This window comes from Cardiocondyla obscurior, linkage group LG26, assembly GCF_019399895.1.
Source record: "Cardiocondyla obscurior isolate alpha-2009 linkage group LG26, Cobs3.1, whole genome shotgun sequence".
In the NCBI taxonomy this organism is placed as follows: Eukaryota; Metazoa; Arthropoda; class Insecta; order Hymenoptera; family Formicidae; genus Cardiocondyla; species Cardiocondyla obscurior.
In genome coordinates, this window is record NC_091889.1 from 1,637,747 (window position 1) to 1,656,689 (window position 18,943).

The 18,943-nt window shown below is 35.2% G+C and overlaps 1 protein-coding gene across 1 annotated transcript in view; it reads right to left on the reverse strand.

The window, feature by feature from the left end:
• Positions 1-9,593: 9,593 nt before the first annotated feature.
• The window catches only part of LOC139111898 (odorant receptor 4-like), a 71,858-nt gene continuing 62,508 nt past the window's right edge, over positions 9,594-18,943 (reverse strand). The window contains exons 4-7 of the mRNA XM_070672494.1: positions 18,795-18,894; positions 18,506-18,625; positions 10,027-10,182; positions 9,594-9,823 (exon numbers count right to left, since the gene is read on the reverse strand). Coding sequence (XP_070528595.1) covers positions 9,770-9,823; positions 10,027-10,182; positions 18,506-18,625; positions 18,795-18,894 — 430 coding nt within the window. The 3' untranslated portion in view covers positions 9,594-9,769. The remainder of the gene's footprint in view (positions 9,824-10,026; positions 10,183-18,505; positions 18,626-18,794; positions 18,895-18,943) is intronic.

The following is an 18,943-nucleotide window of genomic DNA, read 5'->3' on the forward strand; positions in this document are numbered from 1 at the left end:
TATATTAAAGTACACATTTTATGTTCTATTTTTGGGGAGTCTTTTTTCAGTGGAGTCTTGGTTTTGAGGGTCTTTTTTTTTTAGAAGTCTTGGTTTTGCTTAAACATAATTTTCTATTTTCTTCAGGTTCTTGGCGCAATTATTTGATCTCATTAGTTTTATAAAGAGTATTTGATATTAATGTACACATTTTATATTCTATTTTGGATTGGAGGAGTCTTTTTTTTTGTAGTCTTTTTGTAGGAGTCTTTTTTAGGAATTATTTTTTTAGAGAAGTCTTTTTTTGGGAGGAGTTTTGGTTTAGGGAGTTCTTTTTTGATAGGGGTTCTTTTTCTATTTTTGGGGAGTCTTTTTTTCAGTGGAGTCTTGGTTTTGAGGGTCTTTTTTTTTTGAGAAGTCTTGGTTTTGCTTAAACATGATTTTCTATTTTCTTCAGGTTCTTGGCGCAATTATTTGATCTCATTAGTTTTATAGAGAGTATTTGATATTAATGTACACATTTTATGTTCTATTTTGAATTGGAGGAGTCTTTTTTTTGTAGTCTTTTGTAGGAGTCTTTTTTAGGAATTATTTTTTTAGAGAAGTCTTTTTTGGGAGGAGTTTTGGTTTAGGGAGTTCTTTTTTGGTAGGGGTTCTTTTTTTGGGAAATCTTTGTTTGAGGGAGTTTTGGTTTTCGTGGAATCTTTTTATAGAAGTCTCGATTTTACTTAAAAATTTTGTCGAGAATGCTTTTCGCGCGCTTATACTTGGCGCTTTTTTATACCTTTTTTTTAAAAAAGGTAATTTTTGGGATTAAAATATTACGCAACTGAAATAAAGCATTAAAGCTATTAAAAAAGTTTAAAGAATACTGCAAAAATAATAAATATGCTTTAACCGAAGCATCATTAAAATGTTCTAAAATAGTTTCCGCGGATTTTAATTTATCTTCTACAATACACTGTAAAAAATTTTTGACTGAAAAGTTAGAAAAAATGACTAAAGTTTTTTTACAGTCATATTGTATAAATTTTTAGACAAAATATTTCAGCTACTTTGACTAACTTTTTCAACACTTTTCTAAATATTATAATTCCTAATATCTTAATATTTAGGCATTTTGTTTGAATTTTTAGTCACTTTTCTAAATATTAGTGTCTTAATATTTAGACATTTTTGTCTAACTTTTTAGCCTGTTTTCTAAAAACAGTTTTCTAAAAAAAGTGTTGAAAAAGTTAGTTAAAGTGGCTGAAATATTTTGTCTGAAAATTTATACAATATGACTTTAAGAAAACTTCAGTCATTTTTTCTAGCTTTTCAGTCAAAAATTTTTTAATATATTTTTTTATTTATTTAATCTTATACAATATATTAAAATACAATTTAAACGCAAATAACAATTTAAAATACATTAATTACAATTACATAAATTACAATAAACTCCACGTGGAACGTTTTGATTCAAAAATTTTAAGTGCATCGGCCAATTTGGAAATTTTACTATTGATTGCCATATTTTTTCCCTTTTGTTTCGGATGAATGCCAAGGAAGCATCTAAAACACACATTACATATATTTATATTATACTCCAAGCACACACACAGTGATTAGGCAAAATATTTTTATTATAGTTTATAAATTATTGTATAATCATTGAGATACAAAAAAAAATATAAATATAATACAAAAGTTAATTCCCACTTACCTTTATTCCCACTAGTATAATAAAATTTTCACTCTTAGCATGAAATATGCACACACGCTACACATCAAGATCGGTCATCAAATGTGAATCGTGAAAACTTATTCGGTTTTGTTTTGTTGCCTAGACAACCTGCTCCGGTGCCTGTGGTTGATTCAGACAGTCTTCTGAATATTCAGACAGTCTTCTAAATTTTCAACCTGTTTCTGATTATTAAGACAAAATTGTCTTAAATTTACTTTTAGACACTCAAATCTGAAAATTCAGACATTAAATCTGAAAATTCAAACACTATTGTTGTCTAAATTTTAAGAAAATTTTTACAGTGTCTAATTTTTTAGACACCAACTGTAAATATTTTAGACAACGTGCCATTTTTTTAAATTTTCAGAAAAAATCTTTAATTATTAAAACAGAATTGTCTTAAATTTATTTTCAAACATCAAATCTTAAAATTCGGATACTTTTATTGTCTTAATATTCAGATATTTTTTACAGTGTAGCTAAAGTAAAATAACTTTTTAAAACTTCCCAATTTTCAATAAGTCTAACAACACATTTATGAAAGCTAAGCCATCTTGTATTTGCAAGTTTTAATATTTTATGACGATCAACATTAAAAAAGTCTTGAAATTCTATTAAAATTGCGCATCTCTTCGCACTGCCCGAGATATAAGTGACCACTCCTCTAATTAAAGTTTCACACGAAGAAGGTAATTTTTCACAAGCTTTACTAGCTATAAGTGCGGACGAATAACCAATACAATTTAACGTTATTAATCCCGGAACTTCTAATTTTAAACGATTCATAAAAGAATTGTTGCATCCTACCATAACGGCTGCATTGTCGCATGCCAAACCGACAATGTTTTTTATAGAAATTTCTTTTTCTTCTAATAAATTTTTTAATGATTCAAACATTTTCCCGGACAAACAATCTGTCGCGTCTAATGGTAATAAATCTAATAATTGAGTACTAACTTTTTTGTTTAAAGGTGATACGTATCTAATAAAAATACACATTACTTTAACGTTCGAAATATCTACTTTCATCTACTAAAATAGAAAATTTACATGTTTTTAAAACATCAACAATTTTTTCAATTTCGCGTTTGGCTAAAATATTTTTTACAATATGTAAACACTTGTCTCGAGCAAGTGAAAGATCTTGCACTATTTTAGAATCTATGCTAATATCTTTTAATAACGGTACTAAATGATCAACGACGGAAAAACTACGTTATTATCCGCAAAAAAGGCTGCTAATTTTATTTCGGCACGTTTGACGCTATCTTTATGTGGCAAAGTATTGTTATTATCGATGGCTGTATAATCTGCTAAATTAACTTTTTTGACATGTCTGACCGAGTGTGAATGTTTAACTAAATTAGATTTACGGCAATTAATACTTTTGTTACAAGCCATGCAAAGCGCTCTATTTTCTGAAGGATGAGGAGCTATCCATCCTTTAAACTTACTATCATCTAACCAGGAAGCTTGAAAATCTCTAACTTTACGCTTTTTAATTGCTCCTTTATTAGTCAAGTCCATCATGCATGCGTAAAAATAAATATACGTACCTAATGAAATTATCAAATAACCTCCCACGATGAGTTTGGCGCCGCGTCATTAACACCCTAGTCACTAGTGCCATCACGTCACTAGAATCCCGCGTATTACTAACGCGCAGGCGCGAAAATTCCGTCCCATATCGCATCACTGATTTCAACATTTACATTAAATACATGAATTTGACATCTATAATAGTCAATCTTTCAGTAATCTAGCTGTGATTATTACACATATTTCTTGCAAATGTTCAAATGGTAGTACTATTGCCATACAAGTACCAGTAACTTTGCCTAAACTATTAAGTTATCGGTGTAGCGCAACGGTTAACAGCGGGTCTGCTAACTTGACAACCGTATGAGCGCCGGTTCGAGTCCTGTTTTGAACTTGATAATATTTTTTCTTTATAATACTATGCACACAGAGAAATCATTTTTTTTTTAATAAATTGTTATTGCGGTGTAACAATATACAGGGTGTCCCGCGAAAAGCGGAAAATCTCGGGTGTAGGTAGACATTAAGAATATAATTAGAAAATTGTGGTATCAATTTGTCGAATTCGCGATCTTAACATTGATACGAATTTTTATAACCGAGCGAATAAGAGCGCGCTCTTAGAAGCAATCCACGCCTAATAGCATCGACTCTGCCCCAGCTTTTTCGTCGCTTAGCGATTGTCCGATTCCTTCTCCCCCATTCGTGTCTCCTACCTTCACTCGACCCGCCGAAAAAAGGATCAAAATTTCACATTTACTTTCAGTTTCATAATCAGTCACTCGAATTGAAGCACAAACAAAAGTTTTATATTAACGATGAATTATTGCACACAAAGTTTTACAATGTTGAATATTCAAAGATTTTCTCACTGTTTTTGGTGGAAATCTTATTTTTATTATTGAGCATATTAACCTGATTAAATTGTTCTTATAATGAGAAGCTTTACGCATATAGAGTAACAAATAAATTAAAAATTTCTTAGCTGCGGCTCAAAAATAATTCTTACCGAAATAAAGTATTTTTATATGTAGAGGTTTTTCACTTTCCTCCGTACAACTCAGAAACTATTGAAGATATCAAAAAAAGTTTTATACAAAAGTTTTATGGTAGAAACACCTCTGTTTAACTGCAATAATAGAATTTAAAAAAAAATTTGTTTTTTGTAATTTTAAAAACAATTTTGTTAAAAAATTTTTTTTATCTAATTCTGTTACTGCAGTAAAATATAGTTGTTTTTACTGTAAAACTTTTGTATAAAACTTTTTTTGATATCTTAAAAAGTTTTCGAGTTATATCGAAAAAAGCAAATAACCCTTCTATTTGTAAGGGGTGGTTTCACCCCTTTAAAGTGAAATTTAGCACAAACAAAAAACAGTTTTGTGTTTCGGATGAACTACTCTACATGCACACAAAGTTTCATATTTTTTTGAATTTCCGGGTTGCCTAACCTTCCTTGTCAGCGAGCCGCGTCGAAGCGAAACCATTTCATTTGCTGTGTCGGTACGTGTCGCCTTCCGGCCGTCTCGTGCGAATCTCGTGCCTAACGCAGAAAAACCGCGCTGTCCCGTCTACTCAGACAGAAATCACGCGTAATCCGCAACAAGTGGAGAATATCAATTATCAATTTTTTCTTTAAATTTTATATTGATGTCATTTTTATAAACATTTAGTTCCAAGAATCGCCGACGAGAGGGCGATTTTAGGAAAAACACCCTTCCCCGCGTGACGTCATTACCCCTCGCCTTATGTTTGAAAATTTTTGTAGTTTGGCACGAACGCGAAATTTGTTCTAGCGCTGAGAACAGGTTGATTTAAAGAATGCACTTGAACTTTCACAATCTTTATTCAATGTTTGCACATCACACAATTTATAATGTTTAATAATACAATGCACACGATTGCACGCGGCTAAGTTAAAAAGTAATTTGAGAGTTCGTGGCTCACACGATTTAAAGGTTCTTGAAATGCGCGATTACATATGCTAATGCAATATTGTAGAGAATAACAGAGTAATCGTCTAATTAATCGTCCTGCTAGAACGGGTGCCAGAAAGCGACTGACGGAAAAAATCATAGCCATTGCTAGACTGAGTTCTCGATGCTTTTGTTCTTTTGTTAATTTTTAGTTGACGCAGGCATAGAGTTACGGGAGTCCCGGGCTTCTAAGAATTCGATATTGTTTTACTGGTCCCTAGCAGGACCAGATAAAGCACGGAATATAAATAATCAGCCTAGCAGCAGTTATGTTACGGAATTCTTAGAGTTTAAAATATAAGTAAATTAATAATGCATAAATTTTCAACACCCTAGGTCACACAGACACACTAATACAAACTTGTCCAGAACCCGCCTATACACATCTACTGATGCGGCGTCTGCTTGTTTGAAAGGACGGCAAGAAGTCAGGTTATTGGCTCTCAGGCCGGAATCGCGACAACAAATTTTCCGCTCGCTTATTTCCTCGCTTTTAGTTAGTGCAAAGTGTACGATTTATAATATAATACAGACTTACATTATGCTATGTAACGCATGCTGAGTCTTTAATTTTCTGTCGGTATCCCTTATCGCTTCTTCTGCTTACGTTGCGAGCTGCGGATTGCTTTGGCTGGGTCGTCGTGTGCTATTTGAGCGCTTGGTTGTTGTCACCAGAGAAGCGTAGTAGCGCTGGTCAGTGCTCGAACTGCGTTTCGAGTGGCACACGCTTGACTTCTTTTGTCATTGTAGAGTTGGATGAATAAATTGAAGTAAATAAACGATTAAACTGTTTGATTTAATATAACATATAATTAATAAATGAGATACACTGATGTTCACTGAGTGGCTGCTTGAATGCATCTAAGGCGCTCCGGTTTATTTCGTGGCCCGTTGGCCCTCTCGTTTCTTTGTCTCTTAATCTAGGGATACTATTTCTTTCAAGCACGTACTTATGATTCATTTGAATCTATATCTTTTGTTCTAACGGTTCATTACACTCTTCTTGAATCCGAAGCACGTTTTATTTACTTAATATTATATTACAATATAGCACACTCAGTTTGAATAATATTTTAATATAAAGTTATTTTTCAACAGTCATGATATTAAATATTGGTTTTTTGTTTCAGGTGTACAGTTATTGACAGAATGGTTGCAACACTTGAAGTTAGGGACACGATTTTAGAAATAGAAATGCGATGCAAACCGCTGCATTCGCTCATGCGGCACTTTATACGTGACAAGTTTTTTTTTGTATGTATGAAGCGCCGCATGAGCAAATGCAGTGGTTTGCATAGAATTTCTATTTTTAAAATCTTGTCTCTAACTTCAAGTGTTGCAACCTTTCTGTCAATAACTGTACAATATCCTCACCACCGGCAAGTGGATTAATTGAGGCGGCAACTGGAGTTGCCACGTGTCCGGGGGATGGATTCCAACGCTGTCATCAAATTGGTGCACCGTAGCCGGATGCACAGGGTCCGTCCTTCGTGACTGTCCGATTTGTATGGTATAGAGAGAAATAAAGTCAACTTTTATCGGTTATAAATTTACGTTGTTTATTTGCTTGGTTTTTCTTTGCGTCGCGTGACAGATGTTTGTCGCGATTATAGTTACGTGCCGCTTAATAGTAACTTACTAACTTGCACGAGCTCGGGTGCTCGTGTATTATATTGCCGGCTATTTGTCAATAGTTGGCAATTTTGCGGAAGGAGATGACCGGCCTATTTTCTTCTGCTGATATCGCAGTGTGACGAAAATGCAGACTGGAAGTTACCATAGGTTCAACAGATTTCATACGGTTTGTCAATCCGCTGAGCTTCGAATTTTTATTAATTCGACACACCATGTGTCAATCACTTGATCCTAGGGGCTCGAGTTACAACAATAATTTATTTTAATAATTAATAAAGTTAATACAAAATACTATTGTAAAAAATAATAATTTATAATTATTTAAATTTTAATTAATGATTTACCAATTTTTAATATTGTTGCACAAATTTTAGTAAAAATATTTATATTGAGTTTTTCTCAATTACAGTTATAATGAAAATAAACACCTCAGTATCCATTATATTTAGAACTTTTTATGTCGAATGTTGTCGTGAGACTGATATCTGATCCTCTTTCATGAGTCAATATTGCCATTTATTTAGAAAATATATTTTTTGTGCATAATCTAAATAATTTTCGAGAGAGATAAACGATTAATTTATAACAACGTAAGTATATTAAATATTCTGCACCTTCATTCAAACTTTCCGTCACTTCAATAAAAGGTAAAAAATTAAATAACAGATAAGTAGTAAAAAAAAAAAAAAAATACAGTGGTGTATGTACCTGTTATTTTCCTATGCTACTATTATCGATTAAATTTTAAAACTGCAATCAAAATAAATTATATACTGTCACGTATTATTATACTTGGCTTTCCTCCTCGCGGAAAAAAGCCGTGATCAAAAAGAGACGGCAGGGCACGGACGGAAAATCCGTGCACCGTCGTGACACGAAGGGTAGGGAGGGAGGAGGGGTCGCGGCTCCTCAGCCGTGTCCCGGCGCGGGACGGTGGAATCCTACAACGATACCGTTTTGGGCGCCAGGCACGGGCTCAGCCGTGCCGATTCTTCTCACGAATTAATTATCGTTTCCCTGACAAATAACAAGGAACTCGAACCGCCGTCACGCGCGGGGGCTAGCTCATCTGAACGGAGAGGGGCGGGATATAGCGGACGGACGGAAAAGACGACACAAAATAAGTTTTACGCGACACCCAAAAATCGAATGAACAATTAAGTCGTTTATTACGGAATATAAAATAATAATAAAAAAAAATTATATAGAATAACGAAAAGAAAAGAACGAACGTGATCGAGCGCCGTGAAATTACCTCGATCGTGTCGTCAAATTAACCATACAAAATCGCTAACAATTAATTCATTTAGATCTCGCAACTATCGCGTCGGCCCTGATTGTTGTAGTGCCGGCCACGCGCCTCCCGTGCACGCGGCGTGTTTTCGCGAGACGTTACAACACCAAAGAATCTTCGCGTACGGACGCCTGTCGTTAACAAGATCGCGAGATCTCTTTCCCGGCCTCGGCCGCTGCCGAGGGCTCTCCGTGAAGACGCAACTCACGAGAACTTCACAAAAGATGCAATTAATAAACGCACGCTATTCGCCCCGTTGTTTCCCGCGGGATCCAGCCATCGGCCTTCAGACGCACGTCGGCTGCCACTTTCTAACGTTAAGTCCTTGCCTCGCGACAAGGATCCACCAAATGATCTATCGGACCCGCGTGCCCGTTCTACGTGGCTGGGTATCGTCTGAGTCCGCGACGGTCTCCCCGGGAAGCGGAGGGCTTTACAAAATAATATTTCCGCAATGCGGGTGGAAGATCTCACCGAATAAAATTCGCCGGGGCCTCGCACGATCCCTGCTCTCTCTCTCTGTCGCTCGCTTGCCTTTCGTCACCGTCTCGCCGTCCGCGTGGCTCGCGTGTCTATACGGAAGAGAGCGGGGACCGCGCGAATTTTCGGCACGAGGCCCGGCGTATCCCTACTCTCGCGTCTCGCGGATTTTTCCGCGCGCTACGCTGCCGACTTCCCGCGGGAACCGCTGCCCTCACAGAGCCCTATCGGTACTAACAGGTTGGCGCGAGCTTCGGATAGTCCGCGGTTGCGTTAATTTCCCCGCAGGTTACTTTCGGCGCCGAGATGCGTAGGCGGCTGGCTTTCTCCAAGGCTCTCGAAATGGGTGGCCTCCCATCCCGAGCCCGTATCCGGTCATCTTCTAGTCCGAACGTTGGCGCCTCCGCGTATGATGATCCGCTCCTTTCGCTCCTCCCCCGGCAAGGACGGTCCGTAATTTCGACAACATACAATAGCAACAAAATCCACCAACGCGATCGTTAATTACCGCCTCGAGAAAATAATGATATATCCTCCGGAGATTTCCGCGACCCTTTTTTGCTCTCCTCGCTATCGCGATTCGTCCAGCGCCGCTGCGCCTTTGTGACGGCCGCGGAGAGCTACGACGAAGCAGCGAAAGCCGCCACGTCACAATACATAACAGTTTAATAATATACATCCGGTAATAATAGTTACTGTAATAATCTGTAATCTGCAATTTGTTATTATTATTCTTGGATAATGAATCAAATCAATAAATTAGCTTTGGAATATAAAAAGAGACTTGTAAGGAAAATTACATAATTTATTTAAAGATAAATCATATACTTTTTTAACACATAAATAATTTAATTTGTTTAAATAAATATAATTTGTTTATTACGATATTTTTGCAAGAAATAATTAAGAGCATTTTTTTTTATTAAATATGGATATTTCCTCTCCATCTCTAATGTCATTATTACATTATTTGACATATATTTTTAACAAAATCATTATTTAATAACAAAATTCTAAATATTCTATTTGAATAAAATGTTATGGTATATTTATGTGCAAATGACATCGACACATTCCTATTGTAATCTATTAAAAATTGAATAATATTAGAAAAAATTTAATACTTTTTTAATTTTTGTATTATCTTCTCGCCGTATGCAAAACGGAAATATAACCAAGGGATGTTTTTATTAACTAAAAACAGATTTTTTATATATGTTTAATAAAGAAAACTTAATAATTAAAATATTAATAAAGTTTAAAATTCTATTTATAAATTGAATAAAACATTTTAACTTTACTTGAAATATAATAGTATAGTAAATTTTAATAAAATTTAAATATTAATATATGATATTTATACGTAATTTACTGAACCAATCAAACAAATATCTTACACTGCAAAAAGTAGCCATTGTAACGGGACACACTTTTCCGACGGTGAGATAGATTGGTTTAGAACCTCTTGTCATTATGAGCAATAAGTCCTCTGCAACTTTTGGATTCATGGTGTACCATTTATTACTATATGCCGCATAGTATATTTTATTACACTTAAAAATATTCAAAATATTGTTAAATATTACTTATTATACAGAATGTCCCAGACATAACAAAGGATACTGAGAAGATAAATAGAATTGATTGAGACAAGTAGAAAAGTCCTGTACCATTTTGCAAAATTTTCAACCGTTATTGAGAAAAAAATTAAAATGTGTTGGATGGCAACAATAATTATTTAATAACAACAGTACGTGCAGAAGTGACAAATGTGCAAAGAAAGGATAATACATAAGAATAGGGCAGATAAGAAAAATGCAAGCTCAAGTGTTTCAAAGTTCCGCAATACGAACAATGCGAGTTCAGTAGCATAAGAGCACTAGCCTTGTAAAGATCAAAATTGTAATACAGTTTATATAATAAATATACGATTTATTAAGATTGCTGGTTTACACTGTGTGTGCTTATATTCATCTCCGGAAAACTTCTCAGCCACGAATGCAAAATCTCAACAAAATGTATAAATTGTATTACCTTTTTAAAAAAAAGGTATAAGAAAGCGCCAAGTATAGACGCGCGAAAAGCACTCTCAAAAAATTATTTTAAACCCCCAAAAAAGACTTCTCTTAAAATAATACACCAAAATTATAATCCCCCTATGTAAAACATAAAATGTGTACTTTAATATTAAATATTCTTTAAAAAACTTGAAAAAAAACTAGAAAATAATAAAAAAAAAAAAAAAAAAACCTCTAACAGTAAACCCCCTCAAGAACGATTCCTCAAAAATAGAACATAAAATGTGTATTTTAATATCAAATATACTTTATAAAACTAATGAGATCAAATAATTACGCCAAGAACTTGAAGAAGCTAAAAAAATATTTAAACAATACAAACCCATATGGAACCGTATAAACGTAGACCTAGGTTCGCCCTGATAATATAACGTTAACATTACAAATCCATGTAAAACAGTACAAACGTAGACCTAGGTTCGCCCCGAAATGATATAACATGGTATATAACATGGTAATGTAAAGAAAAAAAAAAAAAAACTTGGCGCTGCGAAACCAAATCTTTAAAATAGAAAAAAAAGGAGAAGAAAAAATAAAAGAGTAATATTGAATAAAAAAAAAAATAATTCAGTAACAAGCATTTGTTTGTTAAAAGACACCCGCGTTAAGAAACAAACGCGAAAGTAAAACAGTAACAAACTATAATTTTTTTATTATTCAGTCGTTGCCTCGCTTCGATATTGAGCACATCAGATAACCATGGCTCATAATTTTACTAATAGTGAGATGTATGACATGCTTTCAATGTTCATACTATGTCACGAAAATCCGAGCGCAGCCGCGAGAATGTATTCTCAGCGGTACCCGTAGCGCAAATAGCCGTACCGACAAATTTTTCCAAGGCTGGCGGCGAGGCTTCGACGTTACGGACAATTTCGTCATATTAAGCCTGCAGGTATAACATATTTAATTAAAAAACTTTTGCTAAAATAAATTTATAGCTTTACATTATTTTCATATTTTTTATAGGCCGAACACGGCATATAAACACGGCTCAAATTCGAGAAATGGTTCGGAATAATCCGACCATCAGTACGAGGACCGTAGCTCGAAACCAAGGAGTGAGTCAGGCGACGGTATATAAAGCTTTAAAATCGAGTCACTTCCATCCTTATAAAATCTGCCTTACTCAAGAACTCCATGTTAACGATGACGTTCGCAGATTGCGGTATTGTCGATGGTTCCTTAATGCAAGTGAAGAAAACTATCATTTTGCAAAATACATTCTGTTTTCGGACGAATGTATTTTTCATAATAATGGTGTGGTTAACCGCCACAATTTACATTATTGGACCACCGAGAATCCCTATTGGATGCAGCAAGCGCATTCACGAGTTCGGTGGTCTGTGAATGTTTGGGCGGGTATTCTTGGGGACCACATCGTTGGACCATATTTCATCGATGGGAAGATCGATGGCCAACAATACCGAAGATTTCTTAGACGAGATCTTGGAAATTTATTGGACGATGTGCCTTTGGAATCACGTAGAAATATGTGGTTCCAACAGGATGGCCATCCTGCGCACACGGCCATTAAAACAAGAGCCTTGTTGAACAGAAAATTTGGTAATCGTTGGATCGGTCTTCATGGTCCTCACGAATAACCGCCGCGTTCACCAGACCTAACACCGCTAGACTTCTTTCTGTGGGGTCACGTTAAACAAGAGGTTTACGCTACGCGACCTGCAAGCGTAGATGATTTGAAAGACAGGATTGTGCGAGCTTGCCGCGTAATAAGTCCGCAGATCCTACGCCGGGTACGTAGCGCATTATTGAAAAAGGCGGTATTTTGTGAGCTGATAGAGGGGGCTCATTTTGAGCATTTACTTAAATAAAGTTTTAAACGGATATATTGCAGACATGTTGCGCACGATTGCATGCCGATGAAAATTTTCATTCGCATGTACTTTTACGCAATATGACTCAATATATCTGTTTAGCTTTTCCGTCGGAAATAGGACGATATGTGGTACGATATGGCTACAGGCGAAAGTCCACTTTAAAAAAACTTAACGCGCCAAAAGTGGCATTTTAAAGGTGGTGTGGAAGTCCACTTTTAAAGCCACAAATATTATTAATAATATTTATATTAAATAAAAATGTTTAACTTGCTTATACGCGCGATCGAGTTCTATAGCGCCGCGATCTATTGAGAAAATCGGTAATCAAAGTTCCAGTCGGTAATTAGCTCGTACGGTAAAAGGCTGGTACAACCATTAAAATTCACCCTGTAGGTCTTAAGTTTCTCAAAAAAAATTATAATTAATATTGTTTATGGTATATTATCAAAAGTTATATATTATCTTAAGTTATATATATAACATTTTTTAATAATGGTGTGATTATTTTTATATATTCTGTTTCTACAGAGAGAGATGAATACGGCTATATAGTTTTTTCTGCTGGTTATGTTGCTTTATATTTTATTTACATTTTTATATGATTTAATTTGTGGTTCCCTTGTTTCATAAGAGAGAAAGTTGAACTGAGAGATTCAAATTCAGGAAATTTTTATATCTCGGAAACTATTACAGATACCGAAAAAATGGTATATACAAAAGTTTCTGTATTTTTAATGACAAGATCATCAGCCGTCGTAGTTTTTACATTTTATATATAATTTTAATTGTTTATAACAATTGATAATAAAAAATGTTTTTTACATTTTTTTTATTCTTATACATAGAATCAAATGCTTTAAACAAATTCTTATTTTTTGAAAAAAAAATTATTGTTTCTCTCCTTGAATAAAAATGTGAATTTTAATACGAGTGTTACAGAGTACTACGCCGTTATGTATGCATACAGCCAAATTGACCGTGTTATTACGCCATGTCTTTTAATCTGTTGTATTGTGATTTTCGGATTTCAACAATAATTCAACCAATCGCTTTCTAAGTATGGTTCTTTATAAAATTCTGTATTAAATTATTGATACCTTTTGCTTACTTATTGGTTCATGCATGCAATTTTGTTAAATAAAATTATTTTAAAAAAAGGTAATTTTGGGGGGATGAGAATTACGCGATTCAATATTACAGTAAACATTTTATTTCTTTTTAGGGGGTCTAGTTTTGATTGTAATTTTATTTATTTTGTAGTAATTTTAATTTCTCGCACTTGGCGCTTTTTTTATACTTTTTTTTAAAAAAAGGTAATTTTGGGGGGATTGAGAATTACGCGAATTCAATATTACAATAAATATTTTATGTTTTTTTGGGGGGGTCTAGTTTTGGGGGTGATTTTATTCATTTTATAGTAATTTTAATTTCGCGCGCTTATACTTGGCGCTTTTTTATATCACTAATAACCTCAAACGTCAGTGACATGTCAATAAACTGATAATGAGTCGATCGATAAATTATCCGCACCATCTAACAGCGCAAAAATGAAAAGGACAAAATTTGTGCCGGAAAGTAAAACGGAGATTCTTAATTATTTTACTCTTATAAAAGAAAATTAAATTACGATATCTCAGTTTGTAGTTAATTAAACAAAAAAATAAAAACACTTTTATTATATAAATCGACCTTAATCTACACGATGGACCTATTTAAAAAGCGATTGGTTCAGCAGTTATTGAGATCCGAACATGTATGGATTTCTCAAAACTTCGATTCGCGTATAAGAGGCACGGTAGTGCGCTGCGCCTATACTTGGCGCGAGGCACTATCGTGCCTCTTGATAGGCGTAAGAGCGACAAGAAAGCTGCACGTGAGTAAGCGCAACAGGCGAATGGCAAGGAATGGCGCCGTCGCCTGTCGCGCTTACTCACGTGCAGCTTCCTTGTCACTCTTATGTCTATACAATTTATACATTTTAATTTTTTTCTCAATAACAATTGAGCATTTTGCAAAATGGTACAGGACTTTTCTACTTGTCTCAATCAATTTTATCTATCTTCCCAGTATCCTTTGTTATGTCTAAGACACCCTGTATATGTTATTTTACGCTTGAATAATATTACGTAAGAAAGTAGGTATATACAGGGTGTCCCAGATCAGTAGACTGACCCGAAAATTTTAGGTAGAACTCACCGAAATAAGACAAAAAATCCTTTATGGTTTTTTAAAATTTTCAGTAGTTTTCAAGAAAAAAACTAATTACTCTACGCGTGAGAGCGACAAGGAAGCGCGGGTTTGAGCGAGAGCGCGATAGACAGCGGGCAGAGCCAACGCGCGGCAAGCGAGACGAGTAGACAACGTACGAACAAGGCGAGGCGACAACATGAGCGAAGTGAAGCAATTACGCGCGTGCAAAACGAGCAAAATAAATCTATTAAGCGCGAGTACAATTAAATACGAAATTAATTTTTATTAACAAATAGGGAAACGCTATCGTTTCCACATTACCTTGTAATGAGGTAGATAGCTCAGTGCTTTTTTTTTTATCTATGCTTGAACATGCCCCCAAATTAAATAATGTTGCATGTTCAGATACGGAGATCGTGCTGTCGTGCGACGGCTCCCCTCACCCTATCCACCTATCGGGGAACATATCATTTAGTAATACGTTTTGCGCGCGACGCGAGAAATGCGGAGGAGCAAATTTCTGCGTATAAATCTCCGTTAAGGCGCGGAGGGAGAAAAAACAAAATAAAAAAATTTTATTTATACTTATTACATGAGTTTTTACGCAATAGAAATACAAAGAGCTGGAAGGTGCCCGCGCAAACAGCATATGGATTTTCATGATGCCAGTGTACAAAGTTTTTTAAATTAAACACATTATTTAGTGTGAAAAGTGCCTCGTCTGTCCAAAAAAATAGCGCGGGGAACAGCTCATTTCACCGGCTTTAAGCAAGAAATTCAAAAGTTTTATTTATAATTATTTTGTATTACATACCGTAGTTTGAAGAAAATGCAAATTCCTTATTGACAAAAGTTCACTCGCTGTATTGCCTCGCATGGAAGCAATTGTTGCACCCGTCGAAGGCTTTCAATATTTGATCGTCATGATCAAATTGATCACTCAGTATCTCTACACGCCGAAGCAACAATCCACGAAAAACAAAAAATGAAAAAATTTTTATTGCTAAGCAACGGAATCTTTTCGATTTTCAATTATTGTTTGTCGTAGATTGTTACTTAGGCGTGTCGACACACTGAGTTTATGTACTCTTGTGATCCATCATGGATTTTACAACGACGGAATACACAGAAATGATTGTGTGTTACGGAATAGCTGGCGAAAATGCAAAACGCGCAGCTCGAATTTACGCGGCAAGATTTCCGAACCGTGTGCATCCGTCTGCAAGAACAATTATGAGATGTTTGCGTCGTGCTCGCAAATCGGGATTCCTAGCAATAGACCAAAGGAATCGTCTACAAGTAGATCGCGGTATTAGAATAAATTTTGATTGTAACGATCAAGTGTTGGAAGCCTTCGACGAAGATCTGTCAAACAGTATCCGCCGCGTAGCGAATATCGTTGGTGTTCCAAGATCGGTGGTACATCGAATTATTAAAGAAGATGGGTTGCACCCGTTTCACTATCAACGGGTGCAACAATTGCTTCCTCGCGAGGCAATAGACCGAATAAACTTTTTTCAAGGTATTTGCATTTTCTTCAAACTACGATATCTAATACACGATAATTATAAATAAAAGTAATACATTATTATCATAGGTTTTCTTGCTCAATGCCAACAAAATGTACTGTTCCCTGGCCTAATTTTATGGACGGATTAGGCGCTTTTTACACTTAATGGTGTATTTAACTCAAAAAATGTTGTGCTTTGGCGTCATCAAAACCCTCATGCTGTTCACGCGGGCGCCTTCCAATTCCGGTGGAAAATCAACGTGTGAACAGGCATAGTAGGAAGCAGAGTTGTAAGTATTTCTACTTACGTAAAAACTTGTTTTAAAGTATTGGTAAAATTATAAATTTTGAATTTGCGTGTTTAGATAAGACCCTACTTCCTCCCTCCGCGTTTAAACAGAGATTTGTAGGCGGAATTTTTAATTAATGATTTACCGGGATTTTTAGAAGAATTATCGTTGAACTTAAGACAAAAAATGATCTTCCAACAAGACGGATAATCTTTCAACGAAGAGTTCTTCCACATTTCTCGTGTCGCGCGCGTAACGCTTTAAATAATATGTTTCCCGATAGGTGGATAGGGCGAGGGAGGCCGATCACATGGCCAGCACGTTCCCCAGATCTGAACGTGCTTGGATTACTTTATTTGAAGACATATTAAAGCACAGATTGAAAATGTGCGTGATCGTAGCGAGCACGAGGTCTGTGATGCCATTGTAACAGCCTTTACTACAATTACGCCCGATATGGCACACAGGGCAAGCGCAACAAATTGTTCGGAGAGCCGAAATGTGCTTACAAGCACAAGGGCGGTACTTCAAACAATTGTTGCGTTGAGTTGTAGTGTAAAGTGGATTAGGCCTTTTGGGGACACCACTTTAAAAAAAATGCACTGAGCTATCTACCTCATTACAAGGTAGTGTTACAATTATAGCGTTTCCATATTAAAAATTAATAAAAAATAATTCTGAAATTGATTGTACTTGCGCGTAATAATTTCATTTCGCAAGTCTTGCACGCGAGAAAGAAATCGCTTCACTTCGATCGTGTGTTATTGCCTCGCCTTACTCGCGTGTTGCCAACTCGACTTGCTCGCAGCTAACCGCAAGCTGGTTCCGCCCGTTGACTCCGCCTGCTGTCCATCGCGCTCTCGCTTAATCCCGCGCTTCCTTGTCGTTCTCACGCGTAAATTAATTAATTTTTTTCTCGAAAACTACTGAAAATTTTTGAAAACCGTAAAGGACTTTTTTGTCTTATTTCGGCGAGTTCTACCTAAAATTTTTGAGTCAGTCCACTGATTTGGGACATCCTGTATATTAGGTGTACAAATAAGTTTCCACCGTTTGATCAAAGTTGGCGCCACCAGTAAGTTACGGTTAAAATTGTTATTTAAAACGTCGTTGTCGTAAGATTAAACATCTATTAACAAGTTAACCTTGACATACATATTAATTAATTTTTATCAGAATAGTATATTCTTTCGTGTGCAAAAATGTCAAGTTTTGAACCAAATAAGCGTCATTTGCGGGAACTATTAATTTGTTTCTTCAATTTGAAGCAATCTGCAACTTAGGCGCATCAATTGCTTATAGAAGCATATTGTGAGGCTGCCTTAAATGAAAGAAGTTTTTGTGAGTGGTTTCAGAAGTTCAAGAACGGTGATTTTAACATCGAAGACAAAGAACGTAGCGGAAGACCGAAAGTGTACGACGACGCGAAATTGAAAGAATTACTGAATAAAGATTCGTGCCAAACGCAAGAAGAACTTGCACTTACATTAAAAGTAACTCAACAAGCAGTTTCACATTGGTTGAAATCATTGGTAATGATTCAGAAATAAGGACATTGGGTTCCACATGAACTGACGCCTGTCAAGACTTATCTGCAAACACTTAATTGGGAAGTTTTATCCCACTTGCCATATTCGCCAGATATTGCTACATCTGATTTCCTTTTGTTTCAATCGACGACGCATGGCTTGTCTGAACAGCACTTCACATCATATAAAGATACGAAAAGTTGGATCGATTCGTGAATAAACTCAAAAAGTGAAGAATTCTTCCGACGCGGTGTCCGTATGCTGCCTGAAAGACGGCAAAAAGTAGTGTCAAACGACGGACGATACTTTGATTAAAACACAGGTATCGTTTTTTTGTAACAAATGTCCAATTTTTTATAAAAAACGGTGAAAATTTATTTGTACACTTAATACAAAACACACACACACGCCCGCAAACAACGACAACACATGACTAACCTGGGCTACTAGAATTTCGCCGAGAATGCAATATAGACACATATGTATAAAAATATTTAAAACAGATAATAAAAAATAGATTAAATGAATGAATGACATATTATTTTCTTCATCGAATAGCTAATTAATTTATGAAATAAATAAAACAGACATAATTATTATTAATTTGTTAGATTGCTAAGAATTAATATTCTTTAAATCAGAAATAATTAAGAATATACTTGTATAACAGCGTATTAATTATCAAAAATTTATTTATAAAAACAGGTATTCAGACTCTAATACTTACGCTAATCAGTCGAAATCCGTAAAAAGCGAAAAGTATAGCAAAATATATAAATAAAGAAAGAAGTATTACACTATACGTATCTTGAATAATTTCAATAGCTCTGTAAAAAATATTTTGCTTACTAAATATCTTTGAAAACATATTATACA